We start from the raw sequence: 17722 nt of genomic DNA, 5'->3' as shown, positions 1-17722 counted from the left end.
GCATTTCTATACTTCAACAGTGAACTAGGAGAAAAAGAAATCAAGAAAGCTAGCCCATTTGCAATGGTCACCAAAAAAATAAAATACATAGGAATAAAGTTAACCGAGGATGTGAAAATCTCTATGACGAGAGCTACAAACCACTGTTGAGAGAAATTAAAGAGGACGCAAGAAGATGGAAAGATATCCCATGCTCTTAGATTGGAAGAATTAACATTGTGAAAATGTCCATACTACCCAAAGGGATCTACAAATTCAATGCACTCCACATCAAAATTCCCTTTTTTTTCAGAAATGTAAAAAACAATCGTAACATTCATATGGAATAACAAAAGACCATGAGTAGTCAAAGCAATCCTGAGCAAAAAAAATAAAGCTGGAGGTATAACACTACCTGACCTGACTTTAAACTATACTACAAAGCTATAGTAACCAGAAGAGCATGGTATTGACATGAAAACAGACACATGGACCAATGGAGTGGAATAGAGAATCCAGAAATCAACCTATTCTCCTATATATACAGCCATCTATTTGACAAAGGCACCAAGACTACACACTAGGGAAGAGACTACCTCTTCAGTAAATGATGCTGGAAAATTTGACATTTGTATGTAGGACAATGAAACTAGACCCATACTTCTCACCATATGGCAAAACCAATCCAAAATGGATTTAAGAATTAAATATACATTCTGAAATAATAAAACTCCTTAAAGAAAACATAGGGGAAATACCCTAGGAAGTAGGATTATGTACAGAGTTTATGAATACAAACCCAAAGCATAGGCAACCAAAGGAGAAATAAATGAGATTATATCAAACTAAAAAGCTTCTGCACAGCAAAAGAAGCAATTAACAGAGTGAAAAGACAACCAACAGTGTCAGAGAAAGTATTTGTAAAATATACATCTGACAAAGGATTAATATCCAGAATATACAAGGAACTCAAACAACTTAACAGCAAAAAACCAAGTAATCCGATTTAAAAAATGGGCAAAGGAGCTGAATAGGCATTTCTCAAAGGAAGATATATGAACGGTCAACAGACACATGAAAATATCCTCAACATCGCTCAGCATCTGGGAAATGCAAGTCAAAACCACTCTAAGATACCATCTCACTCCAGTTAGGATGGCTAATATCCAAAAGACTGAGAATGACAAATGCTGGTGAGGATGAAGAGAAAAAGGAACACTTCTACACTATTGGTGGGACTGCAAAATGGTGCAGGCTTTGTGGAAAATGGTATGGAGGTTCCTCAAACAATTACAGATAGACCTACCATATGACCCAGCTGTTCCACTGCTGGGTATGTACCCAGAAGAGTGGAAATATTCAGGTCAAAGGGATACCTGTACTCCCATATTTATTGTAGCTCTATTTACAATAGCCAAGAATTAGAACCAGCCCAAATGTCCATCATTAGATGAGTTGATAAGGAACTGTGGTATATCTACACAATGGAATAATACTGTGCTATAAAGAAAAGTGAAATACTACCATTTGCAGGCACACAGATGGACTTAGAGAAAATTATAGTAAGTAAAATAAGCCAGGCACAGAAAGAGAAACACTGCATGTTCGCACTCATTTGTGGGAGCTAATAAAAATAAATAAACATACAAACAAATAAATGGGGGGTGGTGGGGGCTGGGAGAAGACACTACAATCACTACAAGTCCTTGAACTTGTTGAGACAAGTGACCAGATATGATGTTGACGGGGGTTGAGGGGGAGAGGGAGGAAAGGCAGAATTGGTAAAGGGACATGAAAATTAACTACATTGTATACTGATAAATTAAAAACAAAAACGAAAACGTATTGAAATATCATCTCAACCTAGTTAGACTGGCCATTTGTAAATTAGTACAGCCATTACGGAAAACAGTATAGAGGTTTCTCAAACAACTACAGATGGAACTACCATATGATCCAGCAATCCCACTACTGGGCATAAATCCAAAGGAGTGGAAATCATGTCAAAGGGATACCTGTACGCCCATGTTCACCACAGCTCTATTTACAATAGCCAAAATATGGAACCAACCTAACTGTCCCTTGATGGACAACTGGATAAGGAAAATGTGGTATATATACACAGTGGAATACTACTCAGCTATAAAAAAGAATGAAATTCTGCCATTTGCAGCAACATGGATGAGTCTGGAAAAAATTATGTTAAATGAAATAAGCCAGAGAAGGAAAGAGAAATACCACATTTTATCATTTATAACTGGGTGCTAATACAGAAAGAAAGAAAGAAAGAAAAGAGCAAAACAATATGTTTTACTTTCAGAAGGGGAAAGCAAACCTAAGGATCGTTGAGATGGGGGGGGAGGCAGGGACGGGGAGTTTGAGGAGGCATCTGTTGGGTAAAGGGCATAAAGAAAAATCACAATCTGTAATAATAGTATGCTTATAATAAATAATAAAAAAAATGAGCAAGGGAGCTCAACAGACTTTGCAAAAGAAAACATACAAATAGCTGACAGGTATATGGAAAAAGGCTCAACATCACTAATCATCAGGGAAATGCAAATCAAAACCACAATGAGGTATCATCTTACTCCAGTTAGAATGATTACTATCAAAAAGCCAAAAATAACAAATGCTGGCAAGGATGCAGGGAAAAGGAAACTCTTATACACTGTTTGGTGGAAAAGTAAATTAGTATAGCCATTATGGAAAACAGTATGGAGATTCCTCAAAAAACTAAAGATAGAACTACCATATGGTACAGCAACCCACTGCTGGGTATTTGTCCAAAGGAAAAGAAATTAGCATACAGAAAAAACAACTACATCCTTATGTTTACTGCATCACTATTCAATCAACCAAGGTGTCTACCAACAGAGGAATGGGGAAAGAAAATATGGTATATATTCACAATGGAATACTACTGAGTCATATAAAAGAATGAAATTCTGTCCTTTGCGGCAACATGGATGAACCTGGAAGGCATTATGTTAAGTGAAATAAGTCAGGCACAGAAAGGTAAATACAGCATGTTCTCACTCATATGGGAGCTTAAAAAAAAAAAAGTTCAGATTATAGAAGTAGAGAGTAGAATTGTGGTTACTAGATGCTGGGAGGGGGAGGGTGGATTGAGACAGGTTGGGGAATGGATACAAAATCACAGCTAGAAAGGAAGAACAAATTCTAGTGTTCAACAGTAGTGCTAGGCATCTATAATCAATAATAATGTATGTTCTCAACTGGCTAGAAGAGAGTAGCTCAAGTGCTCTCATCACGAAGAAATGATTTATTTTTGCAAAGATGAATATGCTAATAATCCCAATTGGATTATCTCACATTGTATACATGTATTGAAATTTATTAACGCTATACCCTCAATACGTGCAATCGATAAGTGTCAATTAAAAAAAACACCACATGATTTTTGTCCCAAAAGAGTATATCTCATTTAGTTGAAGAGTCTCAAATATGTTGAATACAGAAACCATTCTGAACAGTGTGAGTATGTATGTTTATAGATAAAATCATGTTTTCTAGATTGTAGGAACTGATAAAAGAGAGATAATCATAAGGTGAATCATTAAAGGAGGCTTGCTGAATGAGATTGGGATTGAATTGGGCTTTTAAGTAGCAAAAGAATTTGGAAAGGTAGAGAAGAATGGGAAAGAAATGCATTTCAACATGCATGAAGAACTAGGCAACTGAACAGAGGCAAAAATAAATATGTGTATATAAGGGGGATTAAAAGGACATGTGATAGCGGATAAGTTAACACATAGAAGAAATTATGGAGCATGATTATGGAGGACATAGAATGTTAGGTGAGGGGATTTATATTTAACATCATAGATGGTGAGGAGAAATTGAGGTTTTCGAGTAGCGAAGTGGTATAATACGAGTAAATGTAAGGACATTTGAAACTGAGATATATAGAAAATCAGTTTGACATCTCAAACTTCATTTTTCTCACCTCTTTCTGGTAGGGAAGAGGGAGGTAGATTTGAAAGCAAAAAGAGGTATGAAAAGAGAACATATGGGATGTTATCCACTGAAGTACTTGGGCATTTAAACTTGTGGTGGGAGCAGGGAGGGTATCATAGACTCGTTAAAAAAAAATCTGTTTAAAAGCTATAGACCCTCTCTTCAGAAAAATGCAAATGAATTTAAAAATCTGCATATAATTTTAGGTGCTTTACAGACTATAAGTTTCCCTTTATTAAACTAAACTCCTTTAGGGACAAAATTGTCTCTTCTTTCTCTGTATCCCCAGCATTTGTGTCCCCGATATTTGTTGAATAAATGAATTACTTTATACCTGTCTTTTCTTCCATTTGGGATGCTTCCCTTATCTACCAGAGAAACTATGTGTCTTTTGAAGTGTCTCAAACATCATTCCACAATGTAAAGTTAGGTGTTTCTATCTCTGCTCTGTGGCTCTTACCTCATATTGTAGTAAGAGCTACCTGTTGTTGAACTCATACTCTGTCAGGTATACTACCAGGCCCTTTGTTCTATGTGTTTCTTTTCCTTATAACTTCTTTTTGAGATAGATATTTTTACTCCTATTTTGCGGATGATAAATTGATACCAAGGTTTCACAAGGAATGGAACAAAGATTTGGACTTATTTTATTAAATTGTTTTTCATATTTGTTTAAATGTCTGTTTCTTCCTCCGTTCAAAATTCATCAATGACAGGGAACTTCTTCTAATTATTGTGGCTTATGCTTTTAGTAATAAGAGTTTACATGACTATAGAAATACAGTGATTTATGATTTTTTTTTTTGAAATTGTAACAAGAAAATGTAAGATATCTCTCAAATTTTCTGAATCTGTGTTTTGGGCATACCTGAGACAGATTATCTACCAAGTCCGTGATGAATCTTGCATTCTTCTACCTGGCCTGAAATTCAGTTCTAATGTAGAATCTATGTATAATGCTAATTTTGGGTTAAAAGATATATTATTTGTAGTGCATTTACATCATAATCTTCCCCAGCCCTCATCAGGTAGATAGATATGGATAAAGCAAGTAGAGAATTTCCGTTTCAGACACAAGTCATCCAGCAGGAAGTGGAAGAGCAGGATTTAAAATCAGGTATCTTAGGGTTTGTGTTTTTACCCCACTCTATTATGGTTGGGTGACTTTCGGCTAGGGCTTAAAGTTTAAAATAGTTCCAAATAAATGCCAACTCCAACAGGACAGCACTTCTATATGTTATTGTTCAATATTTATCTCTGATCACATTAAATTTTATGTTATGTGTTTCATTTTTGCTTAGGTAAATATGCTGAAGATATATTTGGAGAATTGTTCAATGAAGCACATAGTTTTTCCTTCAGAGTTAACTCTTTGCAAGAACGTGTGGACCGTTTATCTGTTAGTGTTACACAGCTTGATCCTAAAGAAGAAGAATGTAAGTTTATTCATACTATATTTTATTTGACATATATGTTTTAAGTTAGATAAAATGAGCCATATATTTAAGTACATTATTAAACATGAATTACAAATCCTTTTACCATGACCTTTGCTGTACATGTTGTAATAAGTCAGAGAATTATCTATAAATGCCATCAAGGTGACTCTCTTGGCTTTTCTTTTCTACTTTTTTTGGGGGGGCAGGGGGTTGCTGGCTCATTGGGGATCTGAACCCTTGACCTTGGTGTTTTAACCTTGGTGTTTTAACCCTTGACCTTGTGCTATAACCAATTGAGATAGCCAGCCAGCCTCTCCTTTTTTTTTCTTTATGTCTTTGTACACTAAATATTTTAACAAGACTATTTTCTCAATTCTCTTTCTCTTTTCTTTTCTCCCTTATACTTTATTTGTATAGTTTTGTTTTAGAAATACCAAGATATTAAATCAGGGATATCAGGTAATTAAAGCCATACTACAGGCTAAAATGATGATAGAAATTTTAGTGACAGAATACATTGAATGCTGATGTTTCCCAAATGCCTCTTTCTGTTTGTTTTTACAAAGAGAAATGGAACTGCTAAAAACATAATTTTTAATTATCCACCATAGAGAGTTTAACGTGAGTCTCTTATAATCCTCCCTTGAAAATATTTTTTGTTGAATAATATTTTTAGTGTAAATGCAAGTTATATAATAGATCTAAACTTGAACAATAAAAATGTTAAAGGATGTCACTTGAAAGAGCAAAAAGAATGTAATGATGGATGACTTAGTGACTGAACCAACTACTTTTGACATAATCTAATTTAATGTGTAAATAAGGAAAGGCAGATACTTACCATGCTAAGTTTCTACAGCTTGTGAAGATATAAAATCATAGCTCTGGATGCAAAAAAAAAAAAAACAGAATAGTACTTTTTAAAATCAAACAGCTTTATTAAGATGTATTTTATACCCTACACCTTACAATTCATCCATTTAAAGTTGAAGTGTACAATTCACTGTTTGTTTTTTTAATATATTCAACAGACTTATGGAACTCTCACCACAATCAAATTTAGAACATTTTTATCACTCCAAAAAGAAACCCCATACTCCTTAGTAGTCACTCTCCACTTCCCCTCCCCCCCAGCCCCTAGCAATCACTGATCTACTTTCTATCTCTATGGATTTGCCTATTCTGTACATTTCATATGAATAAATAATACAGTATGTGATCTTTTGGGACTGGCTTCTTTCACTTAGTGTAATATTTTCAAGGTTCATTCATGTTGTAACATATAATTGTATTTCCCTGATGATTAATGATGTTAAACATCTTTTCATGTGTTTCAGGCCATTTGTACTTCTTTAGAGAAATATCTATTCAGTTTCTTTGCCTGTTTTTAAATTGGGTTATTTGTCTTTTTATTGTTGAGTTGTAAGAGTTTTGTTTATATTCTGGATCCAAATCCTTTATCAAATATATGATTTACAAATATTTTTTCCCATTTTGTGGGTTGTCTTTCTTCATGGTATCCTTTGAAGCATGTACATTTACATTAGTTACATTTCATGAAATTCTTGAAATAAAATCATTGCTAGTGGTAAAAAAAGAAAAAATTAATGGACATGCTTTCAAATATATATAATTGATACCCCAAATTTCTTTTTTAAATAACTCAAATATTTAAGTTATAAATGTATGCCATCTAATAATAGAGAAACGCACAGGAAGTTATCATATGTAGCAGAAATAAAAATTAACATTTAGTTTCTAAATACTGTTAAATTTTTACAAATGTCTTAGCACCACCATTAAACATGAAAGTGAAAATACATATACCAGTAAATAAGGTGTATGTATTAAAAAACAAATCTTAATGTGTCAATAATTATACTCTCAGAATTGTCATAGTTTCCTTTAAAATTATGTGAAACAATGGGAAAGAATTCAGAATCTAAAAGCTGAACTTCTTAATTTGAATTTATTTTGGGGAGGNTTTGTGGGAGCTAATAAAAATAAATAAACATACAAACAAATAAATGGGGGGTGGTGGGGGCGGGGAGAAGACACTACAATCACTACAAGTCCTTGAACTTGTTGAGACAAGTGACCAGATATGATGTTGATGGGGGTTGAGGGGGAGAGGGAGGAAAGGCAGAATTGGTAAAGGGACATGAAAATTAACTACATTGTATACTGATAAATTAAAAACAAAAACAAAAACATATTGAAATATCATCTCAACCTAGTTAGACTGGCCATTTGTAAATTAGTACAGCCATTACGGAAAACAGTATAGAGGTTTCTCAAACAACTACAGATGGAACTACCATATGATCCAGCAATCCCACTACTGGGCATAAATCCAAAGGAGTGGAAATCATGTCAAAGGGATACCTGTACGCCCATGTTCACCACAGCTCTATTTACAATAGCCAAAATATGGAACCAACCTAACTGTCCCTTGATGGACAACTGGATAAGGAAAATGTGGTATATATACACAGTGGAATACTACTCAGCTATAAAAAAGAATGAAATTCTGCCATTTGCAGCAACATGGATGAGTCTGGAAAAAATTATGTTAAATGAAATAAGCCAGAGAAGGAAAGAGAAATACCACATTTTATCATTTATAACTGGGTGCTAATACAGAAAGAAAGAAAGAAAGAAAAGAGCAAAACAATATGTTTTACTTTCAGAAGGGGAAAGCAAACCTAAGGATCGTTGAGATGGCGAAGGAAGGAAGGAAGGAAGGAAGGAAGGAAGGAAGGAAAGAAAGAAAAAGAAAGAAAGAAAAGAGCAAAACAATATGTTTTACTTTCAGAAGGGGAAAGCAAACCTAAGGATCGTTGAGATGGCGGGGGAGGCAGGGACGGGGAGTTTGAGGAGGCATCTGTTGGGTAAAGGGCATAAAGAAAAATCACAATCTGTAATAATAGTATGCTTATAATAAATAATAAAAAAAATGAGCAAGGGAGCTCAACAGACTTTGCAAAAGAAAACATACAAATAGCTGACAGGTATATGGAAAAAGGCTCAACATCACTAATCATCAGGGAAATGCAAATCAAAACCACAATGAGGTATCATCTTACTCCAGTTAGAATGATTACTATCAAAAAGCCAAAAATAACAAATGCTGGCAAGGATGCAGGGAAAAGGAAACTCTTATACACTGTTTGGTGGAAAAGTAAATTAGTATAGCCATTATGGAAAACAGTATGGAGATTCCTCAAAAAACTAAAGATAGAACTACCATATGGTACAGCAACCCACTGCTGGGTATTTGTCCAAAGGAAAAGAAATTAGCATACAGAAAAAACAACTACATCCTTATGTTTACTGCATCACTATTCAATCAACCAAGGTGTCTACCAACAGAGGAATGGGGAAAGAAAATATGGTATATATTCACAATGGAATACTACTGAGTCATATAAAAGAATGAAATTCTGTCCTTTGCGGCAACATGGATGAACCTGGAAGGCATTATGTTAAGTGAAATAAGTCAGGCACAGAAAGGTAAATACAGCATGTTCTCACTCATATGGGAGCTTAAAAAAAAAAAAGTTCAGATTATAGAAGTAGAGAGTAGAATTGTGGTTACTAGATGCTGGGAGGGGGAGGGTGGATTGAGACAGGTTGGGGAATGGATACAAAATCACAGCTAGAAAGGAAGAACAAATTCTAGTGTTCAACAGTAGTGCTAGGCATCTATAATCAATAATAATGTATGTTCTCAACTGGCTAGAAGAGAGTAGCTCAAGTGCTCTCATCACGAAGAAATGATTTATTTTTGCAAAGATGAATATGCTAATAATCCCAATTGGATTATCTCACATTGTATACATGTATTGAAATTTATTAACGCTATACCCTCAATACGTGCAATCGATAAGTGTCAATTAAAAAAAACACCACATGATTTTTGTCCCAAAAGAGTATATCTCATTTAGTTGAAGAGTCTCAAATATGTTGAATACAGAAACCATTCTGAACAGTGTGAGTATGTATGTTTATAGATAAAATCATGTTTTCTAGATTGTAGGAACTGATAAAAGAGAGATAATCATAAGGTGAATCATTAAAGGAGGCTTGCTGAATGAGATTGGGATTGAATTGGGCTTTTAAGTAGCAAAAGAATTTGGAAAGGTAGAGAAGAATGGGAAAGAAATGCATTTCAACATGCATGAAGAACTAGGCAACTGAACAGAGGCAAAAATAAATATGTGTATATAAGGGGGATTAAAAGGACATGTGATAGCGGATAAGTTAACACATAGAAGAAATTATGGAGCATGATTATGGAGGACATAGAATGTTAGGTGAGGGGATTTATATTTAACATCATAGATGGTGAGGAGAAATTGAGGTTTTCGAGTAGCGAAGTGGTATAATACGAGTAAATGTAAGGACATTTGAAACTGAGATATATAGAAAATCAGTTTGACATCTCAAACTTCATTTTTCTCACCTCTTTCTGGTAGGGAAGAGGGAGGTAGATTTGAAAGCAAAAAGAGGTATGAAAAGAGAACATATGGGATGTTATCCACTGAAGTACTTGGGCATTTAAACTTGTGGTGGGAGCAGGGAGGGTATCATAGACTCGTTAAAAAAAAATCTGTTTAAAAGCTATAGACCCTCTCTTCAGAAAAATGCAAATGAATTTAAAAATCTGCATATAATTTTAGGTGCTTTACAGACTATAAGTTTCCCTTTATTAAACTAAACTCCTTTAGGGACAAAATTGTCTCTTCTTTCTCTGTATCCCCAGCATTTGTGTCCCCGATATTTGTTGAATAAATGAATTACTTTATACCTGTCTTTTCTTCCATTTGGGATGCTTCCCTTATCTACCAGAGAAACTATGTGTCTTTTGAAGTGTCTCAAACATCATTCCACAATGTAAAGTTAGGTGTTTCTATCTCTGCTCTGTGGCTCTTACCTCATATTGTAGTAAGAGCTACCTGTTGTTGAACTCATACTCTGTCAGGTATACTACCAGGCCCTTTGTTCTATGTGTTTCTTTTCCTTATAACTTCTTTTTGAGATAGATATTTTTACTCCTATTTTGCGGATGATAAATTGATACCAAGGTTTCACAAGGAATGGAACAAAGATTTGGACTTATTTTATTAAATTGTTTTTCATATTTGTTTAAATGTCTGTTTCTTCCTCCGTTCAAAATTCATCAATGACAGGGAACTTCTTCTAATTATTGTGGCTTATGCTTTTAGTAATAAGAGTTTACATGACTATAGAAATACAGTGATTTATGATTTTTTTTTTTGAAATTGTAACAAGAAAATGTAAGATATCTCTCAAATTTTCTGAATCTGTGTTTTGGGCATACCTGAGACAGATTATCTACCAAGTCCGTGATGAATCTTGCATTCTTCTACCTGGCCTGAAATTCAGTTCTAATGTAGAATCTATGTATAATGCTAATTTTGGGTTAAAAGATATATTATTTGTAGTGCATTTACATCATAATCTTCCCCAGCCCTCATCAGGTAGATAGATATGGATAAAGCAAGTAGAGAATTTCCGTTTCAGACACAAGTCATCCAGCAGGAAGTGGAAGAGCAGGATTTAAAATCAGGTATCTTAGGGTTTGTGTTTTTACCCCACTCTATTATGGTTGGGTGACTTTCGGCTAGGGCTTAAAGTTTAAAATAGTTCCAAATAAATGCCAACTCCAACAGGACAGCACTTCTATATGTTATTGTTCAATATTTATCTCTGATCACATTAAATTTTATGTTATGTGTTTCATTTTTGCTTAGGTAAATATGCTGAAGATATATTTGGAGAATTGTTCAATGAAGCACATAGTTTTTCCTTCAGAGTTAACTCTTTGCAAGAACGTGTGGACCGTTTATCTGTTAGTGTTACACAGCTTGATCCTAAAGAAGAAGAATGTAAGTTTATTCATACTATATTTTATTTGACATATATGTTTTAAGTTAGATAAAATGAGCCATATATTTAAGTACATTATTAAACATGAATTACAAATCCTTTTACCATGACCTTTGCTGTACATGTTGTAATAAGTCAGAGAATTATCTATAAATGCCATCAAGGTGACTCTCTTGGCTTTTCTTTTCTACTTTTTTTGGGGGGGCAGGGGGTTGCTGGCTCATTGGGGATCTGAACCCTTGACCTTGGTGTTTTAACCTTGGTGTTTTAACCCTTGACCTTGTGCTATAACCAATTGAGATAGCCAGCCAGCCTCTCCTTTTTTTTTCTTTATGTCTTTGTACACTAAATATTTTAACAAGACTATTTTCTCAATTCTCTTTCTCTTTTCTTTTCTCCCTTATACTTTATTTGTATAGTTTTGTTTTAGAAATACCAAGATATTAAATCAGGGATATCAGGTAATTAAAGCCATACTACAGGCTAAAATGATGATAAAAAAAAAAAACAGAATAGTACTTTTTAAAATCAAACAGCTTTATTAAGATGTATTTTATACCCTACACCTTACAATTCATCCATTTAAAGTTGAAGTGTACAATTCACTGTTTGTTTTTTTAATATATTCAACAGACTTATGGAACTCTCACCACAATCAAATTTAGAACATTTTTATCACTCCAAAAAGAAACCCCATACTCCTTAGTAGTCACTCTCCACTTCCCCTCCCCCCCAGCCCCTAGCAATCACTGATCTACTTTCTATCTCTATGGATTTGCCTATTCTGTACATTTCATATGAATAAATAATACAGTATGTGATCTTTTGGGACTGGCTTCTTTCACTTAGTGTAATATTTTCAAGGTTCATTCATGTTGTAACATATAATTGTATTTCCCTGATGATTAATGATGTTAAACATCTTTTCATGTGTTTCAGGCCATTTGTACTTCTTTAGAGAAATATCTATTCAGTTTCTTTGCCTGTTTTTAAATTGGGTTATTTGTCTTTTTATTGTTGAGTTGTAAGAGTTTTGTTTATATTCTGGATCCAAATCCTTTATCAAATATATGATTTACAAATATTTTTTCCCATTTTGTGGGTTGTCTTTCTTCATGGTATCCTTTGAAGCATGTACATTTACATTAGTTACATTTCATGAAATTCTTGAAATAAAATCATTGCTAGTGGTAAAAAAAGAAAAAATTAATGGACATGCTTTCAAATATATATAATTGATACCCCAAATTTCACATTTACATTAGTTACATTTCATGAAATTCTTGAAATAAAATCATTGCTAGTGGTAAAAAAGAAAAAATTAATGGACATGCTTTCAAATATATATAATTGATACCCCAAATTTCTTTTTTAAATAACTCAAATATTTAAGTTATAAATGTATGCCATCTAATAATAGAGAAACGCACAGGAAGTTATCATATGTAGCAGAAATAAAAATTAACATTTAGTTTCTAAATACTGTTAAATTTTTACAAATGTCTTAGCACCACCATTAAACATGAAAGTGAAAATACATATACCAGTAAATAAGGTGTATGTATTAAAAAACAAATCTTAATGTGTCAATAATTATACTCTCAGAATTGTCATAGTTTCCTTTAAAATTATGTGAAACAATGGGAAAGAATTCAGAATCTAAAAGCTGAACTTCTTAATTTGAATTTATTTTGGGGAGGTGGCATTGGAGGACTTTTTAAGTCATTTAACCTAGATTTTAAACTCAGTAGGGAATCCAGGGGCCGAGGGCCTCAGCCATGCCCACCCCCAACATCCACATCCAGCCCAGTGAAATCCACTGATAAAGGGCATAAAGAATAACTATGATATGTAACAATGAATATGCTAATAAAAAATTTAAAAATTTTTAAAAAGAACAGGTGCAAGAAAAAATAATAAACTTCCCTCTTAGTACTGCTTTGCAGTATCCCATAAAAAATAAAAATAAAAAATAAACTCGGTGGGAGTTCAGACAAAATAATAATATGAATACAATACTAAATTACAGAGTGTAGTGTCAGTTTTTAAAATTACCACTAGGTAGTAAGTAACAGTGAAAACTACAATATAATTTAGAAAATATGTAAAAAGTAAGTTTTAAACAAAGACTTGTGCAATTATATTTAATTCACTTTTGTTTACAAACATATTGTGCTAACTTACTGTTATATAAAACTATTTAAGTAATATCAGATGTTATTGTTGGTGACTGGAAGGGGCTTTGTCACAGTGGCCTGTTAGCAATAGAAGAAATGATAAATGAGAGGAGTTGAAGATAGAAAAGTACATCATGTTTATTACTCTACATGCTATTTATATCTGTTACCAAAAAAATCTGGGGGGATTAAACAGTAGGTTCCATACTTAGGGTTAATAAGTAGGGTGGGCAAGTGGCAAGAATTGATCCATTTTGATTGCAGAAAACATGGGACACTTCTGACAGGATCCTGAGAACAGTATGTAGGTATTATGGCAAAAGGACTAGCCTCAAAGGCAGACAGGTCTGAGTTTTCTGTTCTAGCTCCACTGCTTATTAACCATGTTATATAATATTTCCTAGCCTTGGCCTTTTTATATTTGAAAATGGAATAATAATTCTTATCTCACTGAATTGTTGTAAAGATTAAAGGGAATGTAAATTAATGAAAGCATCTAGCACATATAGTATGTACTCATTAAATATCTCCCATACCACTCTTTAGTGAGGAAAAAACTTTTTCCTTCTCTGAATTTTATTTTGGTGTTTACAAGTGTTACAAGTCATGCAGCAGTGGAATTGCTAGAAATGCATTTATGATATGGCCATTGCAGAACCAGCCGCATTGCCCCACCTGTGTCATAGGCCCAAATGTTCATATTGAGTGAATTTTACTTGTGAGGATAATGGAGATACTATTTTAGGGAAAAGAAGAGTGATAGTTAAGAACTGGTTTGGTTGTTCAGTACTGACCTTACTATGGTATAAAGCATTTGTCTGTATACTTAAGGACATATGTAATAAATTAAAAATGGTCTAATTTTTTAATATCAGTAAGTCACTCTAAAAGTTAAAAATACAGTATTTAGGTGCAGTCCTTATTTTAAAGAAAATGAGTAAGTGAAGTTATTTTTAAATCATCATATATGAGGGTACTTCATAAAATTCATGGAAAAATAGAATTAGAAGATAATAGGATTATTTCCAGAAACTTTCTGACATACCCTCATATGATGGCCGTGATGGAACTATGTAAGTTATTGGGGATACTAATGTACGAGACAATCTCAGTCTTTAAGAGCTTATAATTAGGTAGAAATCCTTATAGTACAGATAAATGAAAGCGAGAATAATATAGATTACCCGGTACTTGAAAATATTTTCTTTACAGTAAGTTTGTTTTTCTTTTATAGGACATGTATAATATTTATAGTATATATATACAGCACAGAGATCAACACTGTGTTTAGCCCAGAATTGCCACTAGTAACTAAATGATTCCTTCAGAGTTATTTTTTTTTTTTTGTCCTTTTTGAGACCGGCCGCACCACGCTCAGCCAATGAGTGCTGTGAGCGCACTGGCCATCCCTATATAGGATCCGAACCTGCCGCGGGAGCGCTGCTGCACTCCCAGAGCCGCACTCTCCCGAGTGCGCCACAGGCTCGGCCCTCCTTCAGAGTTATTGAATGAATAAAGGGAGAAAGGGAAAAAAGATTACAGAGGAAAAGAAGAAGAGAATCTAAGTTGGTGGAGGCCAAGGATGGCAAGTAGAGAAAAGAAAAAGGTCTGTTTGGTAGGAAATGTAGACATGCTTCTGGTGCTATCAGGGACTTCTAAGCCTTAGAAAACAAAGGTTGCATTAAAACCCATGGGACTGGGAGAATTAGGCACAGAATGGTAGGAGTATTTATAATGATAGAGCATTTCAGAATGGTTCCCAATTCATAAGCCACTAAGGTCACATCCTCTTGAATCATGCTGACTGTTAAATACAGTATATGAATTTTTCCTTATGTTAAATGATATTAGTAAAATAAAATAAAATGAATTCTTGATTTTTGTTTCAGTGTCTTTGCAAGATATAACAATGAGAAAAGCTTTCCGAAGTTCTACAATTCAAGATCAGCAGCTTTTTGACCGCAAGACTTTGCCTATTCCGTTACAGGAGACGTATGATGTTTGTGAACAGCCTCCACCACTCAATATACTCACTCCATATAGGTCAGTAGGTTAATCAATAAGAAGGCCTGTTATCAGACTTCAGATTTAAATGGTAAATTTCCCATCCTTCATTTCTCTGGGTTTCTTGCCAATACAGAGAGCCCTACCTATCTACCACCTTTAGAAAAACTTTGCTACATTTACTGGATGAGTTCCTAAGGTTCCAGCATACAAAAGACAAGACCTACTCAAGGGAGTTGTTCTGACAAATATTATTAAGAAAAGCCACTGGCAAACTTATTAATATGAAGAGATAAAGAATTATTTTGTACTTTTAATTTAATTTTTAATGAAATAGAAAATTTACCTAAGGTTCCAGCATACAAAAGACAAGACCTACTCAAGGGAGTTGTTCTGACAAATATTATGAAGAAAAGCCACTGGCAAACTTATTAATATGAAGAGATAAAGAATTATTTTGTACTTTTAATTTAATTTTTAATGAAATAGAAAATTTAAAAAATAAACAACTCAAAATTCCACCATGCTAGCAAAATAAATATCATTTTTCCTTGTTCTATCTACTCTTGATCTGTATACATTAACTTTTTACATAATGAATATGTAGTATTTGTTTTAAAAATACTTTTTGCCATTTAAAATAAAATCTGGGATTATTCAGTCTTTCTTTGTAGTCCTTTTACATGATTTGTTAAATGGGTAATTTAAAATGCACAACACATATCCTAAATAAAATGATATTCAAATAGTTACTTGAAACTGTAAGTCATTGGATATGAATGCAGGTCATTGGATATGAATGTTCCTATTAGAATGACTATTAGGTGATATCTTTTGAATTTAGTAAGATAATAGATAAATTAGAGTATTGGTAGAAATTGTAGACTTTCTGTATTCTAAAGGATGTCTCTGTCTATTCAGGCTTTTATCTTTGGAAGAACTATTTGTAATTATTGGAATTTCCCAAAGAACTTTTAGAAAATTTCACATTCATAAGAAGTTAGGGATGAAAATTGCCCAGCTGTACTTTAAATTATTATTACAGCTCCAAAAAGTATCTGGTTTTCCATTTTCCTTAGTTTCCTTTCTGACTTGTGAGAAATGTTTTATTGGTGCAGTATTCCAATTTATGTCAGTATTTTATTAATGTAAGAAAAAAATTTCAGTAAAATGATTTCTATTCTGATTGCCTCGCTACATCTTCCTAATGAATATTTTAATTGATATTTTCTATTTCAGAGATGATGGTAAAGAAGGTTTGAAATTTTATACTAATCCTTCATATTTCTTTGATCTGTGGAAAGAAAAAATGTTGCAAGATACAGAGGATAAGAGGAAGGAAAAGAGGAAGCAGAAGGTATTAAAAGAGGTTCAAAAAATTGAAGTTGTTTTTTTTGTGTTTTTGTTTTGTTGCATATATAGAACTTTATTAATCCTGTACTTTGGCAGTTTAATTTTATAGGGGTTATATAGTCAAATACCAAAGTCTTTATAACCACACAGAAAGATCACAGTCTAATGGGGAGCAGATGAGCAATTAAAGTATTAAAATATGGTATCATAAGTGCCATAACAGGTATGCATAGAGGGTTTGGGTAGCACAAGATAGCATCTGCTTTAGCCAGTGGACAGGGTTGGTAAACATTTCCAACAAAGCTTATAATGAATCTTGAAGAACAAAGAGGAATTAAATGGAACATGAAAGAGAAGGGCATTCTGGTAAGAAGAAACAAAGGAATATTGTGCAGATATTGATAAAGTAGGTTAAGCTAGTATTTTCTTGCCACAGAGCATATCCTAAATGCTTTGGAGAGGTTATTATATTCTCACTAAATTCCTGTTATCTGTCTGCTATGTTGTCATTTTTCACTTTCTAACAAAATTCACTTGGATCTGCTTTATTTCATGTTAATGATAACAGAAAATATAGAAAGAAGAAGCAAGTTGGATTTAGGCAGAATTATTAAGGAGGTGAAGTCTGTCTTCATCATCCCTCTGTTTCTCCTATAGCTATGTCTAGTCTCCCTAATCTTTATGATGCCCTCATGTTATCATCTTCTGTGCTAGATGGTATCTCAGTGTTCTAGCCAGCATTTGCAGACTGGTGACTGGCAAGCCAGCTTACTCCTGCAGGCAGAATTTTGTTTGCCAAACAGAGGGGTTTTAAATTTTGGAACTGGAATGCCTTAGATGGACTGTCTAGTTTGCTACGTGCCCCATCTTACACCT

The 17722-nt window shown here is 33.7% G+C and overlaps 1 protein-coding gene across 1 annotated transcript in view; it reads left to right on the top strand.

Moving 5' to 3' along the window:
* The window catches only part of WASF1 (WAS protein family, member 1), a 108239-nt gene that overhangs the window by 83694 nt on the left and 6823 nt on the right, over positions 1 to 17722 (top strand). The window contains exons 3-5 of the mRNA XM_008571526.1: positions 5262 to 5396; positions 15379 to 15532; positions 16733 to 16850. Coding sequence (XP_008569748.1) covers positions 5262 to 5396; positions 15379 to 15532; positions 16733 to 16850 — 407 coding nt within the window. The remainder of the gene's footprint in view (positions 1 to 5261; positions 5397 to 15378; positions 15533 to 16732; positions 16851 to 17722) is intronic.

The sequence above is a fragment of the Galeopterus variegatus genome, unplaced genomic scaffold (assembly GCF_000696425.1).
Source record: "Galeopterus variegatus unplaced genomic scaffold, G_variegatus-3.0.2 Scaffold699, whole genome shotgun sequence".
Lineage (NCBI taxonomy): Eukaryota > Metazoa > Chordata > Mammalia > Dermoptera > Cynocephalidae > Galeopterus > Galeopterus variegatus.
The sequence above is the reverse complement of the archived record's forward strand: the minus strand, read 5'-3'. Positions and strand labels throughout refer to the sequence as shown.